Source organism: Bufo bufo, chromosome 2 (genome assembly GCF_905171765.1).
Source record: "Bufo bufo chromosome 2, aBufBuf1.1, whole genome shotgun sequence".
In the NCBI taxonomy this organism is placed as follows: domain Eukaryota; kingdom Metazoa; phylum Chordata; class Amphibia; order Anura; family Bufonidae; genus Bufo; species Bufo bufo.
In genome coordinates, this window is record NC_053390.1 from 39690109 (window position 1) to 39709233 (window position 19125).

The 19125-nt window shown below is 44.8% G+C and overlaps 1 protein-coding gene across 1 annotated transcript in view; it reads right to left on the minus strand.

Annotated features, from left to right (window-relative positions):
• Positions 1–19125, minus strand: part of NIPBL (NIPBL cohesin loading factor) — a 158192-nt gene that overhangs the window by 46135 nt on the left and 92932 nt on the right. Inside the window, exons 21-34 of the mRNA XM_040420964.1 lie at positions 17920–18020; positions 16388–16520; positions 16225–16307; positions 16007–16139; positions 7040–7183; positions 6439–6528; positions 6117–6328; positions 5768–5870; positions 5561–5659; positions 5330–5476; positions 4216–4350; positions 3823–3921; positions 3666–3719; positions 3471–3579 (exon numbers count right to left, since the gene is read on the minus strand). Of these exons, the coding sequence (XP_040276898.1) occupies positions 3471–3579; positions 3666–3719; positions 3823–3921; positions 4216–4350; positions 5330–5476; positions 5561–5659; positions 5768–5870; positions 6117–6328; positions 6439–6528; positions 7040–7183; positions 16007–16139; positions 16225–16307; positions 16388–16520; positions 17920–18020 (1642 nt within the window). The remainder of the gene's footprint in view (positions 1–3470; positions 3580–3665; positions 3720–3822; positions 3922–4215; positions 4351–5329; positions 5477–5560; positions 5660–5767; positions 5871–6116; positions 6329–6438; positions 6529–7039; positions 7184–16006; positions 16140–16224; positions 16308–16387; positions 16521–17919; positions 18021–19125) is intronic.

Genomic DNA, 19125 nt, shown 5'->3' on the forward strand with positions numbered 1-19125 from the left:
CCGGCCCCCCACCCGGGTGGGTGGGGGCGCGCCTTCAGGCAAAGGACTGCTTTGCTGCGGGTGCGCGGGCAGCCTGCGGCCTGCGCCAGGAGGGCTGCGCCCGAAAAAACGGCTTCCTACGCTTATCCTGGGGAGGAGCCGAAGCGGCAGCTGTGGGGGGAGCCCCAGAGGCCCTGCGGGAGGACCGAAAACGAGACGCACCAGGGCGTCCGCGGGGGGCGCCCCTGGCTTGGGGTTGAGGAAGATGGGTGCTTTTACCACCCGTGGCCTCCGAAATAAGTTCGTCTAGGCGGACCCCGAAAAGGCGGGAACCCGCAAACGGTAGCCCCGCCAAGGAACGTTTGGAGGCAGCGTCCGCTTTCCAAACCTTCAGCCAGAGCTCCCTCCTGACGGAAACTGCCAGGGCGGAGGAGCGTGCAATAAGGGCTCCCGCATCAAGGGAGGCCTCACAAACAAAATTCCCGGCCCGAATAATAAGCTGGGCCAAGGAACGTAGGTCCTGGATGGGGACGTCCGAGTCCAACTCCTGTTCCAGCTGCGCACCCCAAGCAGAGATTGCTTTTCCTGCCCAAGCAGAGGCAAAAACCGGTCTGAGAGCAGAACCGGAGGCAGCAAAAATGCCCTTGGAAAGGGTCTCCATGCGACGGTCCTCCGCTGACTGAAGAGAGGACCCGTCAGGAACAGGGATGGCCGTGTTCTTTGACAGCCGGGCCACAGGGGGGTCCACCTTGGGTGGGGACGACCAGGTGGCCACGACATCGGCTGGAAAAGGATAGCAAATGTCCAGCTTCTTGGGGTTGACAAAACGGGCGTCCGGGCGAGCCCAAGCCTTAGACACCACGGAGGAGAAATCAGAGTGGATTGGAAAGACTTTTGAGGCCTGCCTGGGTCTGATAAAGGAGACGCTAGCTGCGTCCGAGCTAGGGGGATCATCCTGCACCTTAAAGGTGTCACGAATATCAGAGATGAGTTGACCCATCGCTGAGGCTAGCTTGGACGGCAGGGCCGAGTCCATTTCCAAATCTGAAACCGCCAATTCACCTTCAGAGAGCGAATCCTTTGGAGAGGAGAGGCCCGTCTGGGTGCGCACGCGTGGCGGGGAGAGGGAGGCCTCTGAGGAGGAGGCTCGCTCTACTCTAAGACGCTTCTGAGAGTGCCTAGCTCGGGAGGGGTCACTAAGAGAGAGAACCCGCTGCAGCGGCAGAAGCAGTGGACCCGGAGGGCGCGACAGTAAGAGTGGCGTCCTGCGGGGTAGGCGGCCTGTCTATTAGGCGGCCCACGACATGAGTGAGGCTTTCCACGGCCTGGGACAGGGATCTAGCCCAGTCAGGCGGGTCAGAGGAAGCAGGGAGCGACACAGCGGGCGACTGAGGCTGCGGTGGAGCTCGGCATGCAGTACAGTGCGGATCAGACTGCCCCCGGGGAAAGGGTTCCCTACAAGCAGTACAGGCATGGTACCAAGGCTTGGCGGCTGCAGAAGGGTCTGACATGGTGGAAAAAAGATGTTGCACTTAAAGTGGGAGACCCCAGAGAAAAGCGGAACGGGGATTACACCCAAGCAACAGTACTGGTGGCACGGAGGGGGTTAACAGTCCTACCAGACCCGGATGATGCAAGCGGCAGCAGCAAGGGGAACAGACTGAGGAGGCTGTGGAGGAGAGGCAGCAGCACGGAGATGAATGGCTTCAGGAGCGCACGGCAGAGAGGATTCCACGCAGCACTATGAGAAGTGGAGCCCGACGAAACCGGAAGTAGCGGAGCGCATGTAGGAAGCTCCGCCCCCCCTCTGCCGCGCTGAAGGAGAAGCAGAGCCGCGCGCGCGCGGCAAAATGATTTTAACCCCCAAGGTGATGAAGTGCCGGCCAAGACCGAACCTCCCTTCTTGAAATGGCGCCGTTCGCGTCAAGTAAGCGGCCCCCGCCGCGCCTGGATGTGGCAGACGGCCTCCTTGCCTGCAGCCGTCCCCTGAAGGCAGCGTCCGTGCCAAGGACTTGCCCAAGACAAAGTCCCCCCCAAATGATGTCCGGTAACGGTCCCGATATGCCCATGGGGGGGGGGGGGGGATGTAGCAGTGGTGGGGGAATGTAGCAGCGGTGGGAGGGAGGAAGGGGAGGCTGGAGCAGCCTGTCTCACCATACGCTGTCTTCGCCCTCAATCCATCCAGCGGGGTCGCCCCTTCAGCTCCTGGCACCGCAGTGGCAGGAAGCCGGGGGAGGGACTTGGCGTGCGGGCGACCCTGAGCTGGCGGGACGCAGGGGAGCGAGGCTGCCCTGGTCCACCTTGTCTTCTGTGGGGGAGGCGGCAGTGCGGAATTACCGGCACTGGCGCAACTCAACCCCGGGAGAAACAGAGGGGTCTAATGCGCCTCTGTTGTCCCTGTAGGTAGAAAAAAATCGAATTAAAACAACAAATAACGCAAAAAATAAAAAATTATAGGAAAACAACCCTGCATAAGCAGGGGGTGTCTTGCCTCCTTGGACACTAAGCAAAAACTGGCAGTCTCTTCGCCAGGCCCAAGGGTATAGCTGATGGAGGAGGGGCTTACAGCTTTCACTTAGTGTCACGCCTCCTAGGGAGCAGAGCTGCTATACCCATGGTTTCCTGTGTCCCCCAAGGAATATGGGCGAGAAATCAAAATTATTTAATTGCAGCTGGATACTATCAAATAATGCACCTTTAGGGACAAGCGATTTGACAAAAAAAAAAGGTGGAAAAAAATGTTTAAAAACAAATTCTAATTATCCCCCTTTCCCTATAATAAAAACTAAAATAAACAAAAAAGATTTGCATTGCTGCATTCAAAAATGCCCGTACTATTAACCCCTTCCAAACCTCCACCACATATGTACGATGTGCATGTCGGGTCTTTAAACATGGTACCTGCTCTGGAGTATGAAACAGCAGGCACCTGCAGCTAAAGTCCATTGACATTTAACCATTCAGATGCCTTGGTCAAATGTAACCACGGCATCTGAGAATGTTAAAAACCAGAAGCGAGCCGTTCCGGTTCAGGCGTAAAATAAAGGCAACCATATATACACATTGGTCCCATGATAATGAACCTGATCATATGACTGCTGGCGGTAGAAGGCTGCTACTAAGGCTACCTAGACCCAGGACATCAGAGCTGATCTTCCCTGTACCTGCGTGAATGTATGACAAGATATCAAATAAAAAGGTCCCCTAAATGGTCTTTTTTGACCACATCACTAGACCAACTGCATACTAAAACTGAACTTTGAATCTGCTCCTACAGGCCAAAAATACACCAGACGTGAACCTGTTATCACAGGGGTAGGCAACCTCTGCAACTCTGGCTGTTCTGAAACTACAACTACCAGCATGCATACTTGCACGGCTGTTCACAGAACTCCCATAAAAACAAATAAAGCTGGGAATTGTAGTTTCACAACAGCTGGAGTGTCGAAGGTTGTTGACCCCTGTGTTTTCTGTGCAAGCCGTCTACATACCAGACATGGACTCCTCATACTTTAGGATATGTTCTACCAGGTTGTCCACTAGCTGCGTGCAGGCTTTCTTCACAGGTTTGTACGATGTATCTTCTTCTGCTTTTAAAAGCTGGGAAAAGAAGACGAGAGAGTTAATAAGGTCTCTTTAGAAGCAAACCACATTATCATTAAGATCTGGACAGCTCTTTTGCTCACATTTTGCAGCAGTTGTTCAAACCAGTCGTATCCCGTGTCCCGACATGCGGCAACCTGAAAAAAAAAATCCATTGCAGTCCTGGTTAGTGAACAAAGTGTATTTGCTTCTTGTGATGCACACAATGTGTATTTCCAAAACTCCTTCCAAAGCGCTTACCACATCTGTTATGTTCAGGATTTTTCTGGTCATCGCTACTTTATCGTTTTGGGGGGTTGGCGTGAACCAGAGTTTCTGGAATGTCTCATTCACCAATTTCTAGTGAGGAAAAATGCCACAAACATTCAGCAGCGTTAAGACTTTATGTAGCGAGTAGTGACGGTTTTATACAGTCAGTGCAATGAGCAGACATTTTACATTACACTTTTTAAAGGTTCTCCTTAGTATAAAGGATAATGAAGAAGAACCTATGTGTTTAAGACGTGACCACTATACACAGCCCATCACCCAAACAGAGATATCTTGAGACATTAGACCTAAATTTTAGGATACAGGGCAGCAGGATGTCTTACCTACTGTATTGCCCCAGTACACATTCTCAAAGGTTCTTACCTTAATGCCTTCTTCATCATTCACTCTGCGGATCATCTTCACACACATCTCTGTAATTTTGGGAAAGGTTGGTTGCTCCAAGCAGATATCTCGCAAGATCTTTATCACCCTCTTCCTTACGCTAATACCAGTGTCCTGGATGAAAATGAGACAGATGTAATCAGAATGCTCTGGATGTGCAGATTTTATTCTGGCTTTTATAAGAATAAATTCTTTTAACCGTTTGTGGACCACGCAATGTCGTTAAATATCAGATCGGTCCCAAATATTAACTCTGCAGAGACCTAACTCTCCACAGAGTCTGCAGCTCAATGGGAATCAAAGAAGCCAGGCTCTCCAGACAGAAGACAGAGATGGTCATTACAGTCTGCCTTTCGGATTGCTGGATACACTGCAGTCAGTGACCATCACTTACTGCTGCAGTCCTGATGATTACATGATCTCCAGGTGATGGGAAGCTGTAAGAGATGCTGGATGTAAGCAGACTCAGATCAGCTCTATAGCCCATCTCAGGAGGCCGTTTTAAAATGTTATCCCCGTCACATAGCAAAACCACATCAAAAATAAATAAATCATGTGCTTGTTATAATGTCACCAAAGGTTTCTTAGGATGCACAAATATAAAGTAGATCTTACTTTAAGCATGCAAATATGTTTGTCAGGAGAGCTGCAGATGCCCTGCGTGGTATCAAAAGGGTATTAAAGTACTTTAATATTGAAGGCCTAACTTCAAGAAAGGCCATCAATATCTCACGGGCAGGTGTCCGACACCTGGCAGACCTACTACAGAGTAGCTCCATCACTAGAAGTCAGCATCAGAGCTCTGACCATGCATGGAGCTGCTTACTGCAGCACTGCTTCCATTCAAGTGAATGAGAGCAGTGCTACAGTAACCAGCTCTATCCACTAAACAATGGACAGAAGCTCAGGTGCCAGTAGTTCTCATTAGAAGCTGACCAGCAGGGGTGCAGTGTTGTATCCTCACCCATCAGATACTGAGGGCCCATCCTAAGGATAGGCCACCAATATTAAAATCTTGAACTGCTCTTTTAAGGCTGGGGCTACACATTCCCGCAATGTGACTAATGAGTTTTCACACAGTCACGAGACTTACCAGTATCCTCTCTACAAGCATGTCATAATACTGCTCAGCAAGCTGAGGTCTGCAGAGCACAAAACGCCCCAGTAACTCCACAGCTGCCTCCCGCACACTGGTCGAGTTGTCCATAAGTCTCCCATGAACTCCTCGCTGCATATCCAACTGTAGGATTAGAAAGCACAAAAATTAACAAAAGAAGAAATACAAATAAGTCACCATTCTCTGCAATGCAACTCAAAATCTTACCCTGGCAAGAATGCTTGGATCTACAGCTACAACTTCAGACAAACACTTCATGGCTTTCGTTCGGACAGCAATTGCATTCTCTCCTAGTACCCGCAGAATCTAGAATATATATAAAAAAAAAAAAGACATCCACTTATTAGTAATACATGAGACTCTCAAAGCTTCAGCCATAGTTTTGGCAACATGATTTTATTAGTTCATATTTACCTGGGTCAAATAAATATCAAAACTCTGGGCAAACGGCCTCATAGAGGCCAAGTATCGCACAATCAAACAAGCATCATCATAGTCAACTGTGTCAGAATTTGACCTACGGGTGGAAAGAGCAAAATCAGTTACGACAGCCATCAAGTGAAACCAGAAATAAATAAAGAGAGCTGCGCTGTCTGGAAATTAATAGCATACCCACCAGATACACCAGTAAATGGGAGACAGATATTCATGTGTAGCCACATATCCATTCATGGAAGCACTGTGGGACACTTACGACCCATTCAGTGGATATGCCATAAATGTCCAGATAGGAATACCTCTCTAAGTTACTTCTGCGACTTACTTCAAAGTGCTAAACTGTGATGGTGCTGCTTTAATGATGCTGCGGAGGAATTTTTTGCGTTTTTCTGCTCGCTGCATGATATCTCCTGTGCTCTCAACCTCTTTTGCATGCTGTACTCCTTCAGAGTCCTCATCCTTTTGGGATTTCATGGCTTTCTCCGTCTCCATTGTAGTGTCCCGGAACCACTGAGCTATGTAAAACTTCCGAGAAAACTGAAAAAGGGGAGACAGCGGGGAATGTGTTATGGCATGGGAAAATATTTACCTGGAGCCCTGAAAGGTTACTGCACAAGGTACAGTACTGATCGGACAGCAAAACCTACCACTAAAGACGGATCAGTCTCTGTGTTCTCCTCGAGGTAATCTAACAGAGCCTTTTGCAGCTGCTGAATCTCATCTTCACCTTTAGGGGCCTGTAATGAAATAGGTTAAAAAAATACATATCGCAGCAGCAGTAAGTCTGCATTTAATTCCAGTATAGCTGCAGATATATGCTTTAACACTAGACAGCATTATCCCAAAGCAAATGTTGCTCTCTTAACCTTTTACAATTCCTTTTGCAAATACAAAAAAAAAAATTACTGACATATGGATTTATTTTTTATATATTTTTTGCTTTGTACATAAAGGAAAAGAGTCCAGAGTCATTGTCACAGCTTTGCAAGGTCTATTCAGATCCACCAGCATGATGTGAATTCTGTCATGATCACTAGGACCAATGCTGCTGTTGCCACGGCATACACAGTGCGCTATATAGAAGGCAGATGGGCATGCCCATATGTCTCTGACACCAAGGGACCAGACCTAAAGATGATGCAGGATCTCCTATACAGCATTTAATTAACAGAGCCGTAAAAAGCTAAAAAGGCATGTCACAATACCCCTAAACCGGACTTTTACCTGCTTTGCAATAGTAATTCTCACCTGCTTTAGTATTCGGTCTATTGATCCTTGGTCCATCTTGCTGGTAACTGCATCCTTCCTGAGTCGCGCTGCTACTGTACCCAAATAATCCAATGAAGCCACACGTAATGCCATCTCTGTTGACTTATTACTAAACTGATGAACCTAACATACGCAAGAAAATCTTAATAAATTATGAGACTTTAAATGACAGCCAATCGTTGTGCTTTCTCATAGGTATATAACATTTATGTCTAAATATCATAATTATACGATTATATATAAGAGGCCATATTGTGATATATTCACCATTTCGTATGTATTTTAAAGTCGGCTGAAATAGGTTCATGGAAAGGAAACTGTTCATAAGGTTATTTCTGAGAAGAGTCATTCTTGTCTCCTTAAAGATTTATGACTGAGAAGGATATTCTCTAGATGTATCTGGTACTAATTACCCCTACAGTTGATGTCTATTGGTGAAGCAGAAAATCTGTGGTGTCTGTATACACATATAATGAACCTTAGTTTTTTAGTATAAGATAATCAGTAGGACATATGTATTGTTTTATATTGTTAAATATTATGAAGGACATCAATGCATCTATTATCTTATATACTTTTCACTAGGAACGCATGTACTCCTAAAATATGATGAGAAGAATTTTAAGTATACACTTTGTTAATGAGTCTCCGTTCAGGGAAGGCGGTGTTATTTTAACTAACAATCAATCACCCGTTGAAGTGACAGGGGACACACACATGTCTGTGAGAGTACAAGGTCTATTATATGCTTAACAATACTATAAGTTTGATAGTTGGGAGATGTCTAAACTGGTACCTTAACCCCTTAAGGACCTAGGACGTACCGGTACGCCCTATTTCCCGAGTCCTTAAGGACCTAGGACGTACCGGTACGCCCTATTTCCCGAGTCCTTAAGGACCGAGGACGTACCGGTACGTCCTGACTTAAAATCGGAACTCCGGCGCCGCAGGGGTTAATCGGAACGGGATTTCGGCTGAAATCATTCAGCCGGCATCCCGTAACAATGCAGGGGGGGGTCATTTGACCCCCCCGTATCGGCGATCGCAGAAAACCGCAGGTCAATTCAGACCTGCGGTTTTCTGCGTTTCCGGTCCATTCGGGTGTCCTGTGACCCGATGAACCGGAAAAAGACTGCGATCGGTGGCGTAATTATACACCACCTATCGCAGTCCGAGGATTTGGAGAGGCGGTGCTGGCCCTGGTGCTGAATGCCGCTGTCCAGGGTGCTGATTGGTGCAGGGGAGAGAGGCGCGAGATTCAAACTTCCTGCGCTCCTCTCTCCCCTCCTCTTCCTGTCCAGCACCCTGACCGTGCAGCACCGTCCAGAACGAGCTCCTGTGTCCCCCTAATCGGCATCCATCACCCTCCTGCACCCATCGCCACCCAGGTAGGTTAGGGTCAGTGAGGGAGAGGCACCGTTAGGCAGGGAAAGAAGGGAAAAGTAAGTTAGAAAAAAAAAAAAAAAAGTACTTTTATTCCAAACTTCCAAACTTCCATCTAACCCTAACCCAGACCCCTCCTGCCACTTGCTAGGGATCCTGTGGCCCACCCTAGTACGAGCCGCCCTGGGGTTCGTACTGGTTTCCCGGCCCACCAAATAAGTCCACCGGAGCCCCCTGCCGATGAACTTAGCTGGTGTCCCCCAGTGGACTTTGAGCCTGAGATTCCGGATTTTGCTGGCAATCCTGGAATCCAGATTCCCACAGTGGGGTTTACTGAAATAGACTATTTTAGTTTTTTTTTCAGTAACTCACTGGTGAATTTGATGGTGGAGCAGACGAATCTGTACGCCCAACAGTTCGTCGCTCAAAACCCAGGCTCAGTTTTGGCTAGACCCGGTGGCTGGACGCCGGTCAGTGCAGCCGAAATGAGGACATTTTGGGGCCTCGTGCTGCATATGGGTCTAGTCCAAAAACCCAGTGTCAGGCAATACTGGAGTGGGGACATACTCTACCAGACCCCACTGTACAGTATGGTCATGATACGTCACCGGTTTGAGGCCATCCGGAAATGTCTGCATTATTCCGATAATGCAGCATGTCCCCCCCGAAGTGATCCTGCCTATGACCGGCTGTATAAGATACGGCCGGTCATCGATCACTTTGGGGCCACATTTCAGCAGGCCTACGTACCTGGAAGGGAGGTCGCGGTTGATGAGTCTCTCGTTGCGTTCAAGGGGAGACTCAGTTTCCGCCAATACATTCCCACAAAGCGGGCGAGGTATGGCGTGAAGCTATACAAAATTTGTGAGAGTGCCTCAGGGTACACTTACAAATTTCGTGTGTACGAGGGGCGAGATTCCCGTATTGAACCCCCAGAATGTCCCCCCACTCTGGGTGTTAGCGGGAAACTCGTGTGGGACCTTATGTACCCACTGCTGGATAATGGTTACCACTTGTACGTGGATAACTTTTATACCAGCATTCCCTTGTTCAGGTCCCTTGCCGCCAGATCCACGTTCGCTTGTGGGACCGTGCGGAAAAATCAACGCGGCCTCCCTGCCTACCCCCTCCAGGTACCTATCCCCAGGGGTGAGACCCGTGCCCTTACCAGTGGAAACCTGTTGCTGGTCAGGTATAAGGACAAGAGGGATGTCCTTATGCTGTCCACAATCCACGGTAACGGCACCACCCCTGTCCCTGTGCGAGGTACCGCGGCAACGGTCCTCAAGCCCGATTGTATCGTCGACTACAATCGGTATATGGGAGGAGTTGATCTCTCTGATCAAGTCCTCACGCCATATAACGCCATGCGCAAAACCCGGGCATGGTACAAAAAAGTTGCGGTCTACTTGGTGCAGGTTGCCATGTACAACTCTTTTGTACTATCCCGAAGCGCTGGCAGCACAGGGACATTCCTCCAGTTCTATGAGGCAGTCCTCAAAGACCTGATCTTTTCGGACCGGGAAAGAGCAGGCCGGAGTACCTCGGGAATTGGAGGCGCCCGGATCGTCCCTGGCCAACACTTTCCAGGTGTGGTCCCCCATACTGGAAAGAAGGGACGAACCCAAAAAAAGTGCAGAGTGTGTCACAAGAGGGGGATACGGAAGGACACCACTACTCAATGTGACACTTGCCCCGATCATCCGGGCCTCTGCATTATCAATTGCTTCAGGGAGTATCACACTTCCATGGAGTACTAAATTTTTATAATCCTCAACAGTCCACTAGAGAACATAAAACACTATGGCTCTCAGACTTTGGAGACACGGAAACAATTTTTCTTTCCCCAAAAAATATTAGTTTTAGAGCAGGCATCCTCAAACTGCGGCCCTCCAGATGTTGTAAAACTATAACTCCCAGCATGCCCAGACAACCTACAGCCATCAGCAGGGCATGGTGGGAATTGTAGTTTTACAATATCTGGAGGGCCGCAGTTTTAGGATGCCTGCTTAGTGTCTCCAAAGTCTGAGAGCCATACATATTGGGCATCGTCGCGTGCGTAAAAGTCGTCGCTATAAAAATAACTTTTGACCAAACGCCTCGGATGAACGGTGTTAAAAATATAAAATAAAAACTGTGCCAAAACACCAATTTTTGGGCAAAATTTCAATTTGAATCCATTTTGCCGGTAATAAAGCAAGGGTTAACAGCCAAACAAAACTAAATATTTATTGCCCCGATTCTGTAGTTTGCAGAAACACCCCATATGTGGTCGTAAATGGCTATATAGCCGCACGGCAGGGCATAGAACGAAGGGAACTCCATATGGTTTCTGGAAGGCAGATTTTGATGGACAGTTTTTTTTTTGACACCATGTCCCATTAGAAGCCCCCCCTGATGTAGCCTAGACTAGAAACTCCAAAAAAGTGACCCCATCTAAGAAACTACACCCCTCAAGGTATTCAAAAGTTACTTTACAAACTATGTTAACCCTTTAGGTGTTCCACAAAACCAAATAGTGAATGTAGAAACAATTTTAGAATTACATTTTTTTGTTACATTGCCTCAAAAAAGACTAATATAGAGCAACCAAAAATCAAATTTACCCCAAAAATAGTCCCAAAACAACAACCACCTTATCCCGTAGTTTCCTAGATGGGGTCACTTTTATGGAGTTTCTACTCTAGGGGTGCATCAGGGGGCTTGAAAGGGTACATGGTGTCAATAAACCAGTCCAGCAAAATCTGCCTTCCAAAAATGACGTTCCCCTTCTTCTATGTCCTGCCGTTTAGCCAAATAGTAGTTTACGACCACATATGGGGTGTTTTTGCAAACTACAGAATCAGGGCAACCCATTTTGAGTGTTGTTTGGCAGTTAACCCTTGTTTTACTCCTGGAAAAAATTGATTATATTGGAAAATTTTCCAAAAAATAGAAATTTCAAAATTGTTTCTCCATCTGCCATTAACTCTTGTGGAACACCTAAAGGGTTAACAAAGTTTGTAAACCCAGTTTTGAATACCTTGAGGGGTGTACTTTCTTAGATGGAGTCACTTTTTTGAAATTTCTATTCTAGGGGTGCAACAGGGGGCTTCAAATGGGACATGGTATAAACAAAACCAGTCCTGCCAAATCTGCCTTCCAAAACCCATATGGTGTTCCCCTCCTTCTATGTGCTACCGTTCGGCCAAACAGTAGTTTACGACCACATATGGGGTGTTTTTGCAAACTACAGAATCAGGGCAACCCATTTTGAGTGTTGTTTGGCAGTTAACCCTTGTTTTACTCCTGGAAAAAATTGATTATATTGGAAAATTTTCCAAAAAATAGAAATTTCAAAATTGTTTCTCCATCTGCCATTAACTCTTGTGGAACACCTAAAGGGTTAACAAAGTTTGTAAACCCAGTTTTGAATACCTTGAGGGGTGTACTTTCTTAGATGGAGTCACTTTTTTGAAATTTCTATTCTAGGGGTGCAACAGGGGGCTTCAAATGGGACATGGTATAAACAAAACCAGTCCTGCCAAATCTGCCTTCCAAAACCCATATGGTGTTCCCCTCCTTCTATGTGCTACCGTTCGGCCAAACAGTAGTTTACGACCACATATGGGGTGTTTTTGCAAACTACAGAATCAGGGCAACCCATTTTGAGTGTTGTTTGGCAGTTAACCCTTGTTTTACTCCTGGAAAAAATTGATTATATTGGAAAATTTTCCAAAAAATAGAAATTTCAAAATTGTTTCTCCATCTGCCATTAACTCTTGTGGAACACCTAAAGGGTTAACAAAGTTTGTAAACCCAGTTTTGAATACCTTGAGGGGTGTACTTTCTTAGATGGAGTCACTTTTTTGAAATTTCTATTCTAGGGGTGCAACAGGGGGCTTCAAATGGGACATGGTATAAACAAAACCAGTCCTGCCAAATCTGCCTTCCAAAACCCATATGGTGTTCCCCTCCTTCTATGTGCTACCGTTCGGCCAAACAGTAGTTTACGACCACATATGGGGTGTTTTTGCAAACTACAGAATCAGGGCAACCCATTTTGAGTGTTGTTTGGCAGTTAACCCTTGTTTTACTCCTGGAAAAAATTGATTATATTGGAAAATTTTCCAAAAAATAGAAATTTCAAAATTGTTTCTCCATCTGCCATTAACTCTTGTGGAACACCTAAAGGGTTAACAAAGTTTGTAAACTCAGTTTTGAATACCTTGAGGGGTGTACTTTCTTAGATGGAGTCACTTTTTTGAAATTTCTATTCTAGGGGTGCAACAGGGGGCTTCAAATGGGACATGGTATAAACAAAACCAGTCCTGCCAAATCTGCCTTCCAAAACCCATATGGTGTTCCCCTCCTTCTATGTGCTACCGTTCGGCCAAACAGTAGTTTACGACCACATATGGGGTGTTTTTGCAAACTACAGAATCAGGGCAACCCATTTTGAGTGTTGTTTGGCAGTTAACCCTTGTTTTACTCCTGGAAAAAATTGATTATATTGGAAAATTTTCCAAAAAATAGAAATTTCAAAATTGTTTCTCCATCTGCCATTAACTCTTGTGGAACACCTAAAGGGTTAACAAAGTTTGTAAACCCAGTTTTGAATACCTTGAGGGGTGTACTTTCTTAGATGGAGTCACTTTTTTGAAATTTCTATTCTAGGGGTGCAACAGGGGGCTTCAAATGGGACATGGTATAAACAAAACCAGTCCTGCCAAATCTGCCTTCCAAAACCCATATGGTGTTCCCCTCCTTCTATGTGCTACCGTTCGGCCAAACAGTAGTTTACGACCACATATGGGGTGTTTTTGCAAACTACAGAATCAGGGCAACCCATTTTGAGTGTTGTTTGGCAGTTAACCCTTGTTTTACTCCTGGAAAAAATTGATTATATTGGAAAATTTTCCAAAAAATAGAAATTTCAAAATTGTTTCTCCATCTGCCATTAACTCTTGTGGAACACCTAAAGGGTTAACAAAGTTTGTAAACCCAGTTTTGAATACCTTGAGGGGTGTACTTTCTTAGATGGAGTCACTTTTTTGAAATTTCTATTCTAGGGGTGCAACAGGGGGCTTCAAATGGGACATGGTATAAACAAAACCAGTCCTGCCAAATCTGCCTTCCAAAACCCATATGGTGTTCCCCTCCTTCTATGTGCTACCGTTCGGCCAAACAGTAGTTTACGACCACATATGGGGTGTTTTTGCAAACTACAGAATCAGGGCAACCCATTTTGAGTGTTGTTTGGCAGTTAACCCTTGTTTTACTCCTGGAAAAAATTGATTATATTGGAAAATTTTCCAAAAAATATAAATTTCAAAATTGTTTCTCCATCTGCCATTAACTCTTGTGGAACACCTAAAGGGTTAACAAAGTTTGAAAAAACAGTTTTGAATACCTTGAGGGGTGTAGTTTCTAGAATGGGGTCATTTTTGGGAGGTTTCTATTATCTAAGCCTCACAATATGACTTCAAACCTGAACTGGTCCATAAAAAGTGGGATTTTGAAGATTTCTGAAAATTTCAAAATTTGCTTCTAAACTTCTAAGCCTTGTAACATCCCCAAAAAATAAAATATCATTCCCAAAACAATTCAAGCATGAAGTAGACATATGGGGAATGTAAAGTCATCACAATTTTTGGGGGTATTACTATGTATTACAGAGGTAGAGAAACTGAAAATTTGAAATTTGCTAATTTTTCAAAATTTACGGTAAAAATTGTATTTTTTTATGCAAAAAAATTAACTTTTTTGACCCAATTTTAGCAGTGTCATGAAGTACAATATGTGACGAAAAAACAATCTCAGAACGGCCTGGGTAAGTCAAAGCGTTTTAAAGTTATGAGCACTTAAAGTGACACTGGTCAGATTTGCAAAAAATGGCCTGGTCCTTAAGGTGAAAATGAGCCTGGTCCTTAAGGTGAAAATGAGCCCGGTCCTTAAGGGGTTAAGGTCTATGCTTTAATTGGTACAGGTGTCAAAGTTAATCCCTGTAGCTCTGATTTAGGACTCCATATGTTATGTGTATGGAAAGTAAGATGAAGTCCAGACCTGGTCATTTAGCCCTTACTGGTAATGATGCTAGTAGCTTATGCAATAGTGCCACCTAGGTATGAATAAGTAACATTAAACCAACAGCAGAAATGCATTCTGGGTAATACAATGACATCACAGTCATTATCATTTGTACACGCCTAACCGACAATGATTGGAAAACTCCAAGTTAGGAAGGTGTCTCTAACTGATACGTTTTTGCTAATAAAACACACACAAGGAAGAAAAGAAAGTTAGGAGAGACCCCAGGAGAAAAATCCCAATGATCAGAACGGACTTTAGAGGTGACTTCCCTTAGACTCTGCATATCAACTGCATTCTCTGGTAACGTATAACTTTATTATGTGTAGTATTGATTGAATTAATTGGCCTGATATTTAGTAACTCCCCGCTTTAGTGCGGATGTATAATGTTAAAAGTGCTACATCAATATTATCACTATTCAGTAAAGATGCATATTACTGAATAAAAGATCTAATATTGATATTGGAGAAAACCTCAGATTGGAATATTCACATTCCATAGTCAATATCAGGCCGGATAATTCATAAGTTATGTAGCAATACTACCCGATATCCGAGATTGGTCATAGTTTGAGCACAGCAAGTTTTCGTATCTATCCTTATCACTATTAAGTTTCTGTGTATAATCAACTGATAGTATATCGCATAATTGTGGTCGAGACGGTTGTATTACATTTTATGTTTGAGAGGTAACAAGGAACGCTGGTATTTGTGTTAGAGCAATCTAGTGGACAATTTAGGGCACTGCATATCACTGCGTGTTATTGCATATTATTGAATTTTATATTGATTAAGCTTTGATTGTATTTTAAGTTATTGTATAATAAATTTATATTTTTGCATAGACGCTTGTACCATGTTTTACTGATTGCACAATATAATAAAATTTACGACGATCTCTTTTTGAGGTGTTTTATATGACCACCTCTAGGATCAATTCTCTTTGGCATTTTTCCTTTGATCCTTTCTTAATATAAAGCATTTGCTTGATATCCCTGACACAATATTAGATAACCTTGAATGCTACCAACATAATTAACACAGTGAGGGACATTTACCAAGATTGACATTACCATACACCAGTCTTGAGCTCCTGGTGCTGGAGTGAAAGCAGCTTAATTTATTAAGGCGCAGATACCTGTTAATAAATAAGGCGCATCTCTGGCAGTTGGTGTGCCAGAATCACAAAACGATGCCAGCCATGTTTCTGGTGCAAGTTATAGTAAATCCGACGGCTCACAACAGGCTCATAGAAACATAGAATGTGTCGGCAGATAAGAACCATTTGGCCCATCTAGTCTGCCCACACCTTATTCTCAGCCCCAACCTTTTCTTACCACTTTGGAAAAGTGTTGAGATGCTCAAAAGGTCACAAATAATGAGGCAAATATGTAATGTGCCATAATTTTCTACTTTTTAACGCCACAGCGGCGTAAATAGGTTAATAAATGCACTCAATAAGGTAGTCAATCCTAAATATATGAAAACCTACCAAGAGCCGACCAAGCAAACTCAGCAACAATTCAGCTGCTGGCCACTCAGGCTTGTTCACTGTAGACAGAAGGTCCTGGACAAAGTTTTCAAACAGTGGCCTGTAGTCCTCCTCCCCTTGCTTACTGCCACACCTATGAGAAAGACCACGCCATTAGAATACATGCGAATTGCATCCAATTTTATTGGCAGGAAATTAAACCAAGCCTTCTATCTCACTTTTTGAGAAAAATAGACAGAAAATTCTGTGCCGTCCGCATGGCGGTTTCATACGAGTTAGTGATGAAGACATCTTGGTCGATCTGGAAACACAAATGCAGACAGGTAAGAATGGTGGAAAGCATCTCCATAACATCTTTGAGTAAAATACAAGACTCCTTACCTTCTTGTTTGACTCCTCCTCTGCATGGTCTCTATCAGAAGGAAGGTGCACCACACACTGTATGAGCTGTAAGACCAGTGCAGTTACCATTTGGATATACATGGCTTCCCCGTCATCATCACTGCTGTTTAACCTGTAGTAACATCAAACAAATCAGGAATATTATCAGACTAAGAGGCACACTACCAGAAAATGAAAAAAAACACCTAGAAGCAGTTGAGAGAAAAAGCCTATTTCACTATATGGCAATGCTGGAGTGTTACATGAGGTGATCAAACTTCCAAGATCCTTACTTTTCATACAGACTTTCCAGACTTAATTTTTATCTGGCGTCACTATTTTTTGACTGACAGCACTGTTTTTCGTCTTCTCCTATACGGGACTGTCGATTCTGTGGTGTTAAAGTTTCACAGTGCCTGCTAGACAAGGCGCGCACCATTTGTGCATTTAACAGACTTTGAAAAGAGCCAAATATGGAAGCAGGATAGTCCATCGGTAAAAACTTGGAAATAGTTGGACGAGAAGGTTCTGTAGTGCCGACAGTAGTTCGAGGAGTGCACTCAAACACGTACCGAGTGTTCTGGATGGGCAATACAGACAGACGCAGGCCAAGATCGCCATATAAGAAGTTGATGTATTTCAAAGAACAGCCACAGTATCACAAATAGGTTCTGCAGTAGCCCATGCAGTGACTAGTTGGACCATAAGAAACCACTACTTGAAGCAGGATTGCATACACACACTCCACTAAGCTGTTCGTCACTGACCTCTCATCATCACCAAGTGCGCCTGAACTGGTGACGCAACAGAGCCCATTGGCGGCATGAATGGCAAACAATAGTGTTCAGTGAAGAAAGCAAGTTCTGTCTTGGTACTAATGATGGGCGCATCAGAGATCGTAGGAGGGCGCCTACTGCCTTCATGCAGTGTGGAAACACACAGGACCAACAACTGGTGTCATGGTGTGTGGCACGATTAGCTACCATGGTCATTCTCATCTAGTGTTCGAGGAGGGAACATTGACCAGTCTTTTGGTATGTTCAGTGGAGCCAGTCCTACAGCCTTTTATTGGATGTAGAACAAGATTACAGCCGCCCACATGCTGCCTACGTTACACAACGTGCTCTTCAGGGTCTCCAGCAGCTCCCCTGGCCAACTTGATCACCAGATTTCTCCCCCATCCAGAAGCTCTAGGACTGGATGGAGCCATGGATCTTCTATGCTCTAGAGCCAACAACCACCTTGGCTGAACTAAGGCTCCAAGTTTAAAGAGCTTGGAATGACCACAGGAGGATATCCAGCATCTGCATGACCGCTACCATGCAAGAGTGGCAGCCATTATCACAGCAAGGTGAGATGGCACCCAGAATTAATGTGATTCTGCCTCATCATATACTCTGCTGCAGGATCCAAAATCAAGGGGGGCACCACCCTGGTTGTGTCATCATTGATCAAGCACCACTAGCCGTTTATACTACTTTTTTTTTTTTTTTTTCCGCTAGTGTATAATCATAAGGTAAGACACACCGTACCTAAAATTCCTCAGGCTTCTTTTACTTGTTGGAAGTCTTGCAAGAGAGGTGAACAACTCCTCCAAAATCAGCTGCCTGTGTTTTTCGTACCTGGAAAACACCTGTGAGGGATGAAAGTAAATTAGCCATCACTGTACAGACATGAAGAAATGGGATGAAACATGGTGGTTAATCACAAAGCTATTCAACAACGCCCAATAAAGTCCTCCTGGGAAAAGCCGCCTCAGATACAGTGGTCACTCACAACTGACCATGACATCTGAGGGGTTAAATATCCAACAGACATTAGCTCCAGGCGCCCGGCTAGCTTTAAACACTCTGGATCAGACGTACAAATTAGTCCAGGTGCGGGAAAGAGATAATGAGCTGGCAGAGTGCTCCTGACTCCCTGCCTGATCATAGAGCGAACTGTGCAATCATACACTTACAGCAGCTCTGTCCTCTCTACACTCATCTCTATGATCAATGCAGGGAGGAAACAGGAAGCTGAACAACCTGGACCAACAATGCTGGAGCCTGGGGAGGTAAGTAACCACTGCACCCCATGTATGCAGCATTAACCCTTCCACTGACCTCCACCAGAGAGAGATCTTAAAAGTAACCATTTAAATTCCCAAGACAACCAGGGACCCTTACAATAACCCCCTCACTGCCCTAGACCACAAGGGATCACTTACATTAACCACCTTACTGCCCTAGACCACCAGGTATGTAGACAATCTTCAATGCACTAGGGGTGGTCCAGTAAATCTGACTACTTTATAGACAATTATTAGGATGCACTACCTTAAAGGCTATGTACACCTTTGGGGGCAATTTTTTTAAATTATTGCATTATACTTATTTTGAGCTAAAATAATTTCTTCAATTGGTCTTTATTAACAATATGGAAATCTTTTTTGTGTAGAGCTGACATGCTCTACTAGCTGCCTGTGGATTTTTTTGTCCTTTCTATCATCTGAGGAGAAGAGCTGCTCCTTATCTCTGCTCCCTTACATCATAAAGCTCATTATAGCTCAATCCTTGTCTTACTGATAAGAATGTGGCTTAAATAAGTGTTTATGACCTCTCAGTAGTTTAGAGATAAAGGTAATTAGATGACAGCACAAAGTGAAAGTGAAAGTACCAGTCACACAGTTAGAAAAACAGTTAACCCTTTGTGACTGAACAGCTCAATATTTTTAATAAAGGCCAATTGAGAATATG